Raw genomic sequence first — 13,660 nt, 5'->3', positions numbered from 1 at the left:
AAAGCATATCTGTATTTTATTCAGAATCCTCCATAGTCTACCTGAAAACATTTTTAAATTGAACGTGGTGTTGGGGAAGATGTCTGTAAAATGGGTTCTCATGAGAAGTGCCTCGAGAGTTCATTCAACAGTTTCAAATTGTTGCATAGCTCTAACTCAATGCTATGACTGAGGTAATGAGAAATAAAGAGAAGAAATTACAGAAGCCTTGTTTCTTTTAAAAGGTTTCATGCTAGCTCCCTTTCAAACCTGCCTTTTACTTGAGAGCCAAGTGTCTTTCAACAATTATCCTTTCTACTATGTCTCCAATGTTTCAATAAACATTTCTCTATGGCTAACCTTAATATATACTGTGTAAGGTAATGAACTACTACATAAATGTGCTCTGCTTAAGGGTCGGTATTGCCAAAAATAATAGCTAACATTTACTGAGTGTTTACTGTGTGCTAGGCATAGTTCTAAACAGCTGAAATGTACCGTCTAATTTAATCCTTACAATAACATTATCCCATTTTACAGATAAGAAACACAGAATACAGAAAAGACAAGTAAAATCTTGAAGGTTACACAACTAATAAGTGGCAGAGCTGGGGTTTATTCCCAAGCAGCCTGGATCCAGAGTCCTTATTCCTTTTTTTTAAATAATAACTTTTAAAAGTTTTAAATAAATTTTTACATACACACACATACATGCATAGGTCAAATTTCACAACTTAAACATGCATATGCAACCAGAAACTCAATCACATAAGAACATTATCAGCTCCCCAGTGCCCTGCTGTGCTCACTTCTCGTCATTGATCACCTCTCTAACTTCTAACAGTTTAGGTTAGTTTTGCCCGTTCTTGAACTTAAATAAATAGAACCATGCTATATGAACTCTTTTGAGTCTTGCTTCTTTTGTTCATCAGTGACTGTGAGATTTATCCAAATGGTTGTAGATGGTTTATTTTCATGGCTGTGTAGTGTTTTATTGTGTGATGTCTCAATTTGTTTATCCAATGTACTGCTGATGGGCATTTGGGTAGTAAACATTTTAGGCTATTACAAAGAGTGCTGCTGTGAACACTGGACAGGTATTATGGATGCATTTCTATATATCCCCAGGAATGGAATTCCTGGGTCATGTGTCTGGGTTTAGTAGTTGCCACACAGGTTTCCAAAGTGATTGTACCATTTTACGCTCCTACCAGCAGTGTATGAGAGTTCCAGTCGCTCTATGTCCTCGCCAACATTTTTCCTACCATAACAATTTTTAAACATTATTTCTTCAAGCAAAAGTCATTAAATCGACTAACATTTCTTGAGAGCCTACTGTGTGTCCAGCGCTCTTCTAAGTGGTGATGACATCAGGGTCCTCACTTTTAAACATCGTTATGCTGCATCCTCTCCCCATTCCCTTAACCAAAATTTCCACAAGTGTGCTCAAATCTTTCTATTCCAGGAGAGATGCAGACAGACAGCACTACTGACTGACCATCCTTGCTGTAAATGTCACGGAGCGTGGACTAGCTGTAACGGACTCTTAAATCAGCAAAATATGGTTTCTCCTTTGAGATGCTCCTTGTCTGGTTTGGGAGATGCACCAGTAAGCAAATGCTAATCTCCTAGTAGGACTATGATAGAAGCACAAGGGGCAACAGGAGCAGTCAGGAGGGCACCTCACTCAGAAAGCAACTCCCAGAGGATTCGTAGGTGTTAGCCAGGATGTGAAAAGGAGAGGGAAAGGGCCGGGGAGCAGGGTGGTAAAAGCTGAGTGACCAGGAAGCCTTGCAAATTAGCAGGAATTATGACTCTGTGTACTGGTAAGTAAAAACAAAACAAAGTTGCCCAACACTTGATTTCCCGGTAGATTTTTAAGCCATGCTAGCATAATAAAAGCATCAGATCGACTGATCTGAAGTGGCCTGTGCTACTACTGAACAAAGTCACAGAATGACGCTTTTTTAATATTTAACAGTTGGATTGTTTTATCCACAGGGCACTTCTATGGAGTCCCTTATCTAAGAATCTATAAGCTGTTAACCAACATTAATTCGTTCTCCAACAAACCTCATGAATGGAGTAAGCTTAAATAAACAAACATCCATAATTTATTAAATTATAATAAGGACAGGAGAGAGAAGTTAAACATCTTGGCAAAGTCACTTAGTGAGATCGATACTCCTTTGAACTTCGCCAAGGAAAATTTGTGTAATCTAGAAATGTACTTCTTGAATTGTTTATTATTCATTTAATTTGACAGATAACAAGAATGAGAGAATTTATCAGAAGGTAGACAGCTGTTTATTTCTGACTGCTAAATAGCCACAATGGTGAAAAGATTTTACCTAAGTAAATCTTAAATCTTAAATTAGAAACTAAACATATGCCAGGAATGAAGAACGTTAGAGAAAAATAACTCCATGGTTTTAAAAACTCTAGAAACAGAAGAGCCTGAAGACCCAAGCATAAGAATATCTGAGACAAAACATTAATAGTAAATCTCATATAAAGAGAATAAATCTAAGATTACAATGACCTCTTTCTTCACTTAGGGCAATTGGTTCAGTGCTCTAATTTTGCATGCTCCGAAAAGAAATTTCTTTATGTCAATCAAGTCTTACCTGGAACAATTTATTTAAGAAAACAGGCAAGACATTCCGGAAGTTAATGGTTTAGACAAAGCAATGGTGGGAATAATGTAATTAAATTTCAACACCCTAGGATGGTGAAACATGCTAAGGGGTGCCTGTTACCATAAGCTTGCAGGAGGGTAGTTTTTTGTGGGTTTCTTTCTTTCTTTCTTTTTTTTTTTTGATTTGTTAGGTTTTATTATAATAAAATGAAGGAAGTCGGTTTGAAACAGCCCAAAGGGAAGAGACGAGAAATAGTTTTTAAGCTTTTGCAGGGACCCACCCTGGAGTCATAAAACATAATCATAACTTGAATGAAAGCAAAAGAAAAAAATGGAGGAATGGCATAAAATGACTTATAGTCAGATGAAACTCTTTGAAAATTGCAATTCTATCAAATGACTGCAGCCTGGAAGAAAAATCTCAGATAAGTGGTGGGAAAGGAAGGGTTTCAGAAAAAAATAGCCACTGAACATAAAGTATGATATTGTTTGCAATGTTACTGCCACAATCTTTACTCTAACTATACACTAGAAGCCACTCATTTTTTTCCTCAACAAAGCGCCTATTGAGTTTTTTGCACACAGTAGGAATGTAGTGGGAACTCTGTTGTTGAGCTTAGCTGTGTTTTTCTTAGGCAACGAAGGTGGGTGTTATATAGGGTTGTTCTGGAAATCTATAAAGACGATTCCATTAGTATAGTACAGAATTCTTAAGAAAAACAGCAGCAGCAGCAAACCAACAACAACGAAACCAAGTTCTGAGGCCTGAACTGTTTTCTAGTGCATTTTATGGTTGTATGGGAGAGCAAGTATATGCTCACCAAAAATTTAAACTGGAGCATGCCCACTGCCCCTCCTAAGAACCCACACATACACACGCCTGTGCCACAGACATGTCTTCTAGGACTGGAAGGAGAGATGTTACTTGGTGGTAGCTAGTGTTAGGAAGATTAATGCATAATAAGAATGGGAAGAGGAGAATGAGTGCACCTTCTATGTCCATCCCCTCAGAGGCTTCCTCTGTCTGCTGAGACAACAGAAAGCTTTTCTGTTAATCATGAAAGCACTACCTCTACAGGTAAGAATTTCACTTACCAAGCACTATGCTAAGCAAATAAGATAGAGATGAAACAGCAGTACCCTCCAAATTCCAGTTGACTGATTACTAAATTCTAGCAAATGCCAGCTAAGGAAGTGCTATCCTTTAGAATATGCTAAATCAAATTTTTGCTTTAAAGATTGTGATACTTTAAGACCTATGAAATCAGTTTGTGTAGATAGCCAATTTTTAACTTATTAATCTTCTTAATTTTCATCTCCCACTCCTCTACTAGAGGTGTTGATAAAGGGAAAACAGATGAAGTCAAATTAGTCAATTTGTTGGTTTTTACAGAAGTGAGTTTCATTTAAATGAAGTCTGTGAATTCCTCTAGATGTCACATGTCATTTTTATGCCTCTATTCTATCATCATGGGTAATTAAGATCTAATCATATTTACAATTCTCAGGCCTTGAAAATTCCTTGATCTAAGTGGATTTTATGTGTGTTGGAGGGCTTTTCTTTGTGCAAGGCACTGCCGAGGATACAGATATGAGTCAAACAGTCCCTATCTCAAGGAGCTAACATGTTCTCAATAAGCAAGTTTTTTTTTTTTTTAAATAAAGTCTATATTTTCTATAAGGCCTTGGTATGAATGGCTTGTTTTCTGTAAATACTACCAATCTGTAAGTCATGTTGTTTTTCATAACCCCTAGCTCTTGTGTCTTTAACTACATAAGGAAATTGGCAAATTGCAGGTGTTGTATTTGAAGTCACCACAGAAGAACTAATAAAGACATCTACATGCAATTCAAAAGAAATCTTAATAACAGCTAATACAATACTGTAATAGCTAATGCAGTGTTTGCTCTTTTCTAATCAATTCCAAGTATATAGGTATACACTCTCTTAATTCTCACAGCAACTCTAGGCAAGGGGTATTACTTTTATCTTAATTTTACAGATGACAGTATAGACACAAAGAGAGAGAGTAGGCACAGATAGAAAGAGAAATGCTGGGAGACTAAGAGTGGGAATGGAATAATTCTAGGTATCATCAGGGATTTGAAAAAAAAAGGAAAACTTTCAGAGTCTACAATTACTGAACTGAGTTTAAACAAAGTCTGAAAGGAGAATAAGAAATTCCAATGGTACTAAGCTGTCTTAGGTGACTAAGTATATAGCAAGCACAGAAAAAAGTCACAGTAAGGACAAGTGTAAGTTCCAGTGCATACATGAATTAGTCTTTTTACCTTTTGAGGAAAGATTAAAACTATTTTAAAGATTCTGACAAAGACATTCTTAATAATTGACAGGAAAATAAAAACAGTGATAGAGAAAAGATAATCCAAAAAAGTTAGAAATGTCTTTAATGAAATAAACCATGAGAAATACAGTTTTCTTGTATATTTATGACACCAAACCCTGATATAAAAATGTATCATTTAAATGAAAAATATATCATTTAAATATCATTAAAATGTTTCTAATCTTTAGGAGCACAGTCTCAGTTTCCATCTCAATGTTTGATGTCATGTATATCTGTGAAAATTTTATTATCAAAAATTAGGAGAAAATTCATAAAACAGACCATATTTTTTTCACATTGGTCGGGGAGTAACAGTTTTCCTGGGGTCTAACTTGTTTCCCATAATAAAATTTCAGAATAAAAATTGTTTTTAAATGTACAAAAGAAACTCTCTTGATGAAAAATACATGTAGCATACTGTCACAAAAATTATGAAATAGTAGATATTATAAATCATACATTTCAAAGCAGGCATTCTATAGTTCGGCTACTTGGTTTGAATCATAGTTCTGTCAGCCTACTAGTTTAGTCCACGTTCTCTTGGACACACTACTTGAACTCTTTCCTCAATTTTAAAAAAGGGAGTACCAAGAGAACTTACTTCATAAGGCTGTTGTAAGAATAAAATAAAATAATACTTGCAATGTTCTGCTTGGTACATGATAAGGACTCAACGTTAGCTATTTTTTTCATTATGTCATTATGTAAGCATTTACTATTATACATAAACTATACTAAAGGGAGAACTAGAAAATCAATGTTTTGAAGACTTCTAAATCCACTGGAAAAAAAGTAATGCAGATCGGACCAGCCATTTTTTTAATAATTACTTAAAAAAAAATTCTGTAACATTTGATCTGAAGACTGAAAGAGAATCACCAGTCTGGTTGATAGTAATTTACATGCACAGACATGAGGCTTTCTATAGAGGTATGTGGGTATAGTCCCATGGAAGACAAAATATTTGATATTATTTCTAACTTGGTATCTTTGGGGCTTTCCCAGTGCAAGAAATATGCCAAAGTAAACTATAAAAAGCAACAGCCCATAGCTAAATAACAACAACAAACTGATCTGTAGATGCCAAAGCATTTACCTTAAATGCAACTGAAATCGGTCACATCTGGGTGTCTGTGTCACTCTTAGAACATTTTTTTAAATGTACAGTTTCTTTATAAAAGTTTAGTAGGCAAAGCTTGTGAAGGCCATAGGCAACGGAGCAAATTTAAAAGGCTAATTAAAAATGAAAAATAATATTTCATTTAAATATCATTAAAATGTTTCTAATCTTCAGGAACACAGTTTCCTTTCAATTTTCATATCAGTGTTTGAGATGGAAACTGGCCTAGATGCTAGCATCTGGCAAATACCATTTTGAATGGACAAAATCAAGGCAAGCTTTTAATTTTCTGCTGTCATACTTCGTCATTTTTTCCTCCCTATCTTACACTTCTATTCCACTTTTCCTCCACTTGGCTTCAATTTTATGATGTCCAGTGGATGAAGTTTAGAGTTCTCAATCCTATGCCTTGAGCTATTTAGAGACAAGACATCATGTAACACTAATGTTGTTTTAATGCATCATTTGCCAACACAGCACATAAAATGTTTACTCTTGAATGATGTCATCAAATACCATTCGCCAGTATGTCTCACTTTCATAAGCCATGTAGGAAATTTATGTACCTTAATTTAAAATATGATTTTATACACATTTCCTGTGAGCCAGAAACATACAGACTGAGAAAAGTACTTACTTTTGCTCAACATAAAGAGGATCAAAGAATTCTGTTGTGATTTTGTTTGCATACAGCGAACAACCGGTCATTGAACATAGCCCTAAAAAGTATCAGAGGGAAAGTACCATGGTTAGTGTTATTTCATTAACATGGTGAAAGTACCTTGTTTGGAAGAAAGTTACTATTTACCTGACAGTATGAATACAATGCCAGCCAAACAAGCAATTTTAGCTTTGGCTTTATCTGAGCCTCCGACTTTGGTACACTTCATTCCAAACAGGGCAAATATGGAACCAAAAAAGCCCAGGCTGACAGCAGCAATCATAAGTCCTCTACATGCCTGGATATAACCTGCAATTAGAGTAGGTCATTTACATTAACATAAAACTGGTGGCTCTCCGGGGAGAAATACTTATTTTACATTGTCTTTCTAGATGATTGTTCTGTTTTCCAAGATAATAATAACAACAACAACGACAACAACCATAATTGTTAAAACACATGGTAAGACAAGCAAGAAAGGAAAGCAAGTTAGTCTACATGGAGTGCCTGTTCTATGTCACACACTTTTAAGTATGGCTTAGACATAATCCTCATTAGATCTCTGAGTGTATATGAGGAAACCGAGGCACACAAAGTTTATATAATATGTCTGAGATGAGTTAGTAAGACATGATCACAAAATCCACATAACACTGCCTTTCACTGTAGGAAGCACTGTCTGCCCTCTTATTTCCTTACATGTCGAATCTTTTAAATAGATGTTTTAATGGTTTTAACATTATAAAATTTATAACTGGGCAGCAATACTTCCCAAAGGGTCACATCTTCCAATATTAGTGAAAGCTTATAAATGAGACCAACTAAAATATCACCATGAACCATGAAGAGTCTAAATCAAGAAGTATACTAATGACATTGTGTTATTTTCAGGGCACATATAATAAAATCTGGTTTAAAAAATTGATATTTACTAGAAGCACATTTTATAATTACTAAATTAACTGACTGCATATAAATGGATGCTTTCGAAGTAACCCTAAACACTAGTTCTGTTCCTTTGTTTGATCATTCTTCCTAAATCATTCATTTCCTTAGTTACATGTTTTTATTTGCACAGCCGTAGTGATGGTAAACTTTATTTGGCTTTTATCCAGACACTAACAAATTTTAAATTAATAGAATTTAAATTAATAAACTTTTCCCACATAAAATCATTTTCATTTCAGCCTGAAACAATACCATATTTCAATCTGAAATAGTGATGGCATATACCAGGTATAAGCAAATATTTGTTAAGCAAATGAATGTAAATGTACACCAGGTTTACACTTGGAATTAAACTTGTTAATCTGAAAAAACTTATTAATGCCAACGTACTGAAAGTCATTTATTATTAGTCTTCAGACAAAGGCTATAATAAATAATAATTTTAAGGCTATGATAATCATAAATTCAGGGAATAATGCTTGAAGGTGGCCTCTAGTCAATGTTTCTTTGAGAAAGAATAAAATTTTAAGATTTAATTCTATTCTTAGGATCAATTTTGAAGAGTACACAGAGGATGCTTTATTTAATTGAATAAATTTAGGCCTCCACAAATGCAGACTTCAATGACAACTATCTTATATTTTATAGTATGAACTACTTCTGGACAGAAAATGATTTCACTGATGGGGAGACTATCAAAAACAGCAAAAGAAACTTTTTTTAGAAAGACAGAACAATGCAGGTTTATTTTGATAGCAATAATCACGCTGCAGTCTCTCTGGGTCTATGCTACCACATACTGACACAGCTCTATTTTAAACTTCAGCCCTCAAGTCTCCCTGTCAGAATCCAGAGAGCAGGCAGAAGCACAGACAGAAAGAAGAAGCCTGTTAGTTCCTTGCAAGATTAAAGACAGTCTACCAGGATAACCACAACTGGCTTGTCATTTACCAACAGAGCTACTGGGTCTGTGTGGGTTCATTATTTTAATTTATGGTTTTGAGGTGTTTTAGCTGACTCTGATTACAATCACTAAGCAGGCAACATACTTATGTGTGTGATGTAACCTCTATAATATGTGTTTTAAAAGATTCTAGAAAACTTTATCATGCACCATAATTTACATTTACTTTAGTAACTTTATAGGCTTTATGGACAGAAAATGCAGGAGCCTGGCCATAGGTTAAGTCCTGCAATCAGACCATTTAGACCATGGAATACATTTTCCTAGATGGTAAAACAGTGGTTAGAATCCCACGATGATGCATTCAATCCTTATTATAACTGGGAAAAATAAGAGCAGTCTTTAAACTTTATTTAACCAACTACTCATAACCTTTTTCTGAGTTTCTCACTCAGTTCTCCTGTCTCAGCTTTTGTAACTGCAGCAGGACCAGTCCCTTGGCACAAGTTCAAGAGGAGAGATGGGGAGAGCAAGGTTCTGATACGGTCAGGTCCTTCTTCAGTACCACTAAGAATCTAATTTGGAGGGAAAGGTACCTCTCTCTGTCGGGAAAACACTACCAATAAATAAACTGCTAACTCATTACATACACAAAAGAAAGCATCTCACCGGCACAATCATTGGGTAGATTTTCTGAAACAGGGATAAGCTTCCCCGCCAGCCATAGGTGTAATCCAGTTGTTGGCAAGCCTGATGTTTGTAAATTAGGGGTTACTGGTCCTTAAAACACTCACAGACTCAGTCCTTAGGTGACTTCCAACAAACTTTTTCAGAGTTTATCTTTTGCAAGGCAAACCTCTACAACCTTGCTTTTTAATAGTTCCTCAGGGAAAAACTTATAAGTAACACCATCAAGTGAAGTGGTGGTAAAAACTAGCCAAGGAGGCCATTATTGTTGACAGGTCTAATTTACTGACACCGTTAATAGCTAATTAACACATTAAAGTGCTGAGGCATGAACATATTTACTTAGAAGTTCTCTGAAGTATAATTTATAGTTAATTCTCTTCAAAGAAATAGCAAACATTCCCACTAACAAAAATAGACGGCATATACTTGGCTGAAAATGATTCTCACCTGAAGTTCAAGTGGTATTTTTAAAAGGAACATAGGTTAGCAATAAACAGAAATCACTAGATCATTCAACTGTGAAATTTTCAATTAGTAAACTACAATGACTTTAATGAATTCTGTTGGAGGAAACTTTCAAGGTGTCCCTTAAAAGTTAAGTGTTTTCCAAATGATGTGTACCTGGTTTTCCATTTCAAACTAGTAAAAAATGAAAATAACCATTTGGAGACAATTTCCTAGTAGCACAAGAGCTAGTAGCTAGATCGAAGGGAGGAAAAACATGCTTTTCTTATGTTAGTAGCTTTGTGTACTTTTTGCAAATCCTTTGAAAGAAGAGTAGTATGGGGAGAAGACATAACCTCTGGATTTCAGATCTGATTCTTCTATTTACCCGCTGTGTACCCTTAATTATGTTAGCTAATCTCTCAGAGTCTCTGTTTTCTCATCTGTGAAACAGGGATAGCAGCGCTTACTACACAGGACAAATAATATGAACAAAGTGTCTAGTAAGGGGTAAGAAACTCATTGAAGCACCTCTTCCATAATACTGAGATTGATTCTAAGCAGAAATTTGAGTTGGGGTCTTAACGTGGCATAACATTAAATCTAGCCAGTTAGCTTTTTCAGTCTCATTTTCCTTATAGGGAAAATGGGAGTGACCATGATACCACTTGATGAGGAGGAATTAGAGCTTTGACCTCATATAGGACATTCAGACTAATGACTCCATCGTCTACATCCAAGACGCTTGTTCTTCCACCTACAACTAGACGCCTACAACTAGATGAGAATGCTATAAGCCTTCTCTCTCTCATCTTGGATTTTCTTCTCAATGTAGACCTATGCCTAGTTTAAGAGGAGAGTTTGTCTGCTCAGGCTTATGGCCACCATGGTCCATAGCAACGTAGCCTTCTCCTGCACCTGCAAAGGCAATGTCAAGAAGTCCACATGCAGCATGCTGTCGGTAGGACCTGCCTCAGAACCAGCATCCAATAAATGCAGCTGCCCTGGAACACATGACAGAGAGTGGACAAGCACAGGAGACTACTCTGAGAAGTTCTGCTTGGAGGTGGGGGAATCAACTCCTCTCTATATGAAAGTGTAGTAGTGTCAGTGAATCCCCCAAAATGTTATTCTAGAAGATAAAGAAAAGTAAATCTATCTCTTTGGAGCAATGCCTTTCTAAGCCATAAAAGGTAGAGCCAGAACAAAGACTCTGACAAATCTGATTATGAGAAAAATCATCATAAATCTAAGACAAACAATGGGCTGATATTGCAACATATATAACAAATCAAAGATTGACTGACATCTGGAATTTAAAAAAACAAATCATTTAAACCAAAAGGAAATAACAGAACCATCAGCATAAGATATGGACAGGTAATTCACAAAAGAGAAAAAATAAATGAACAATAAATACGATAAGATGGTCAAAAACACTGGTAATCAAGGAAATGCCAATTAAAATGATAACATGATAATATGTGACCCATAATATCAGATGAAAAAGAGTGGTGAGAATGTAGAGAAATAGGCATTCTCATACACTGTTGGTGGGATGTAATTTGCTAGTATAAACTAAATATGAAAATGAATATTCTATTGCCCTGGCAATTCCATTTTTCAGTATCTACTCTATAAAAATACACATATGCTCACACAAAGAGGCAAATATAAAGATTTTTAGTAAAGAGCTAACAATGAAAAGCTGGAAAGGATCCAATGTCCAACAATGAGTACGTGGTTATATAAACCAGTTCGTCCAGACTAACAAATACTATGTAGTCATTAAAAAGAGTTACTTCTATATACAGACTGGGAAAGACATGTTATTAATTTTAGAGCATTGCAGAACAATAGGTAGTATGATGTTATTTATGTGTTTTAAAGTCATTTTCTAGGTACATGAGCACACATGGAAGGCTATTTTGCAAGCTGGGTTGTATATAAATATCACTCCTTCTCTATTTGATCCATTCTCAACTCCCTCTAGAGCTTAATAATTGAGGGCTATTCCCTCCTTCCTCCTCACTACTCCACCTGCCCCCAAATCTTGATACCATGTCCACACTCACCTCAGATGCATAAGGTGAAAACTTCACTATTCTGAACCCATTAAGCTCCAGGAAGCATTTATTTTTCTCTCTTCTCCCTTGTCCCCCAAACATCCTATAGAAGGAAGCATGCCTATCTAGCACACTAACTCAGGAAACAATACAGTTACAACAGAAGAATGCACTTAGGACAGTAACTGTCAATCCCATATTCCTGAATGTAAACCACAGAAACAAGAGCCTGTCTGTTCAAAGCATCTATCTGGATGTGTGCTCTGCAGAGCACAGGAAATTCAACAGTAATATTCAGGAATCAACAGTGTCCCAGCTACTCATTTTACACAGCAGGACACAGACCCAGGTGTCACCAATCTAAAATCAGACATGTATGCCCTTACACGGTGGTTCCATCAAATACCACATTGAGCAACAGTTTGCTTTTCGTGGCAAGCACCATCTTAGAGGAATTAAATCTTGTCTTTTATTTACTCAGCTATGCAAATAAAAAATTGCAGTGCTGTAAAAAAAGAAAAAGAAAACACCTAAACTCCAGAAATAATGTAAATGACTCTCCCTAAGTTTCTGCCAGGATCCATCTAGTCATGTGCTGTAAAATCCTGAAAGAAAAGACCTTAGAACTCAAGCAGTCATTGTGACTGACGACTTGGACATCTACTGTTCTCTTGAAACTATGAGTCAGTTTTCTACATGAGCATCTACCTGTTGCTATAATGCAATGCAAAATAAAGCCCAATTAACAAAAACAATGTAGAAAACAATTTTTAAAAGAACAACACGAGGTAAATCCGGAGAGCAGATAAGGTTGGCACGGACACAGAACTTGTCAGTCTCCCGCACAAGATTCTCGATAGCCAGGATTCTCTACCCTCTAAGGCATTATTTATTTTCCTAAAATTTTAGAGGAAGCATAAAAGCCCAGGCTGACACGTTTGTAGAAGCGTGGTTTTTTGTTTTTTGGGTTTTTTTCGGGGGGGCGGGGGAGGGGGGGTGAATACCCGCTGCAATATGTTTTCCTTTTGTCCTGCTCACTTTTAAAAGAATTCATGAAACAGCTAAAGGGAGTTCAGGGCAAACTGATTTCTCTCTGACAAGTCAATGTTACTATTTTACAAGTCAATGATACCATTTTAGTCAGAATCCAGCTTTTCTGGGGAGCGCTGGATGGAAGAGCCTCTCCCCCCAATCCCGCCTCCGCGGGACTCCATGTCTTAACAGTCCCCAAGAGATAGGGGTCCCACAGTTGTGTGCTCTACTCTCAGGAGGGTAAAGCTGCCTCCCGACACCTGAAAGTCACCCACCCACCCAGGCCTGTCCTCATGTCCTCCCCACCCCGCGGTCCCGTGCTTGGACAGGCGTCTCCAAGAGACAGACATCTGGGGACAGCGAGCGAGTGAACGGGGGACTCTCCCCAGCTCCCTCAGACCCAGGGGTTTGAAAGCGGGATCAGGACTCAGAGTCCGGTCCAGGGGTCCCGCGACCAAGCTGTCACCTCCGCGCACTGGCCAGTAAGGAGTGAGGGCAGGGGCGGGGGTCGAGGGGATGCAGACCGTCCAGCGCCAGCATGGAGGGGAAGTCCTTGCAGTTGGAGACACCCGTGGAGTCAGTAACGCACGTCTTCCACAGGTTGGCCCAATAGGTGGCGGTGGTGATGACGGTGCCATCGATGGTGGACACTCTCCAGTAGTCGGTGGGCAGCGTGGAAGATACGAGCACCCAGCCCGAGACAGAGACCATGAAGGCGATGATCTCCGAGGCCGTGCTCGCCATGCCGCCTGCTGCAGCCGCCCTCACGCTCCCGCTCCCGCTCCCGCTCCCACTGTGCCGCGACCCCCGCGCACCAGCCCCAGGGGCTC

At 37.4% G+C, this 13,660-nt stretch overlaps 1 protein-coding gene across 3 annotated transcripts in view; it reads right to left on the bottom strand.

Annotated features, from left to right (window-relative positions):
• The window catches only part of CLDN10 (claudin 10), a 104,175-nt gene that overhangs the window by 8,996 nt on the left and 81,519 nt on the right, over positions 1 to 13,660 (bottom strand). For 2 of the 3 annotated variants that reach the window (XM_006913815.2, XM_006913816.2), the window contains exons 2-3: positions 6,894 to 7,055; positions 6,723 to 6,804 (exon numbers count right to left, since the gene is read on the bottom strand). In XM_006913815.2, the coding sequence (XP_006913877.1) occupies positions 6,723 to 6,804; positions 6,894 to 7,055 (244 nt within the window). Of the gene's footprint in view, positions 1 to 6,722; positions 6,805 to 6,893; positions 7,056 to 13,354; positions 13,575 to 13,660 lie in introns of those variants that run through there. The other variant, XM_006913814.2, reaches the window with a different exon arrangement.

This window comes from Pteropus alecto, unplaced genomic scaffold, assembly GCF_000325575.1.
Source record: "Pteropus alecto unplaced genomic scaffold, ASM32557v1 scaffold72, whole genome shotgun sequence".
In the NCBI taxonomy this organism is placed as follows: Eukaryota; Metazoa; Chordata; class Mammalia; order Chiroptera; family Pteropodidae; genus Pteropus; species Pteropus alecto.
This window is presented reverse-complemented; position numbering and strand designations above follow the sequence as displayed.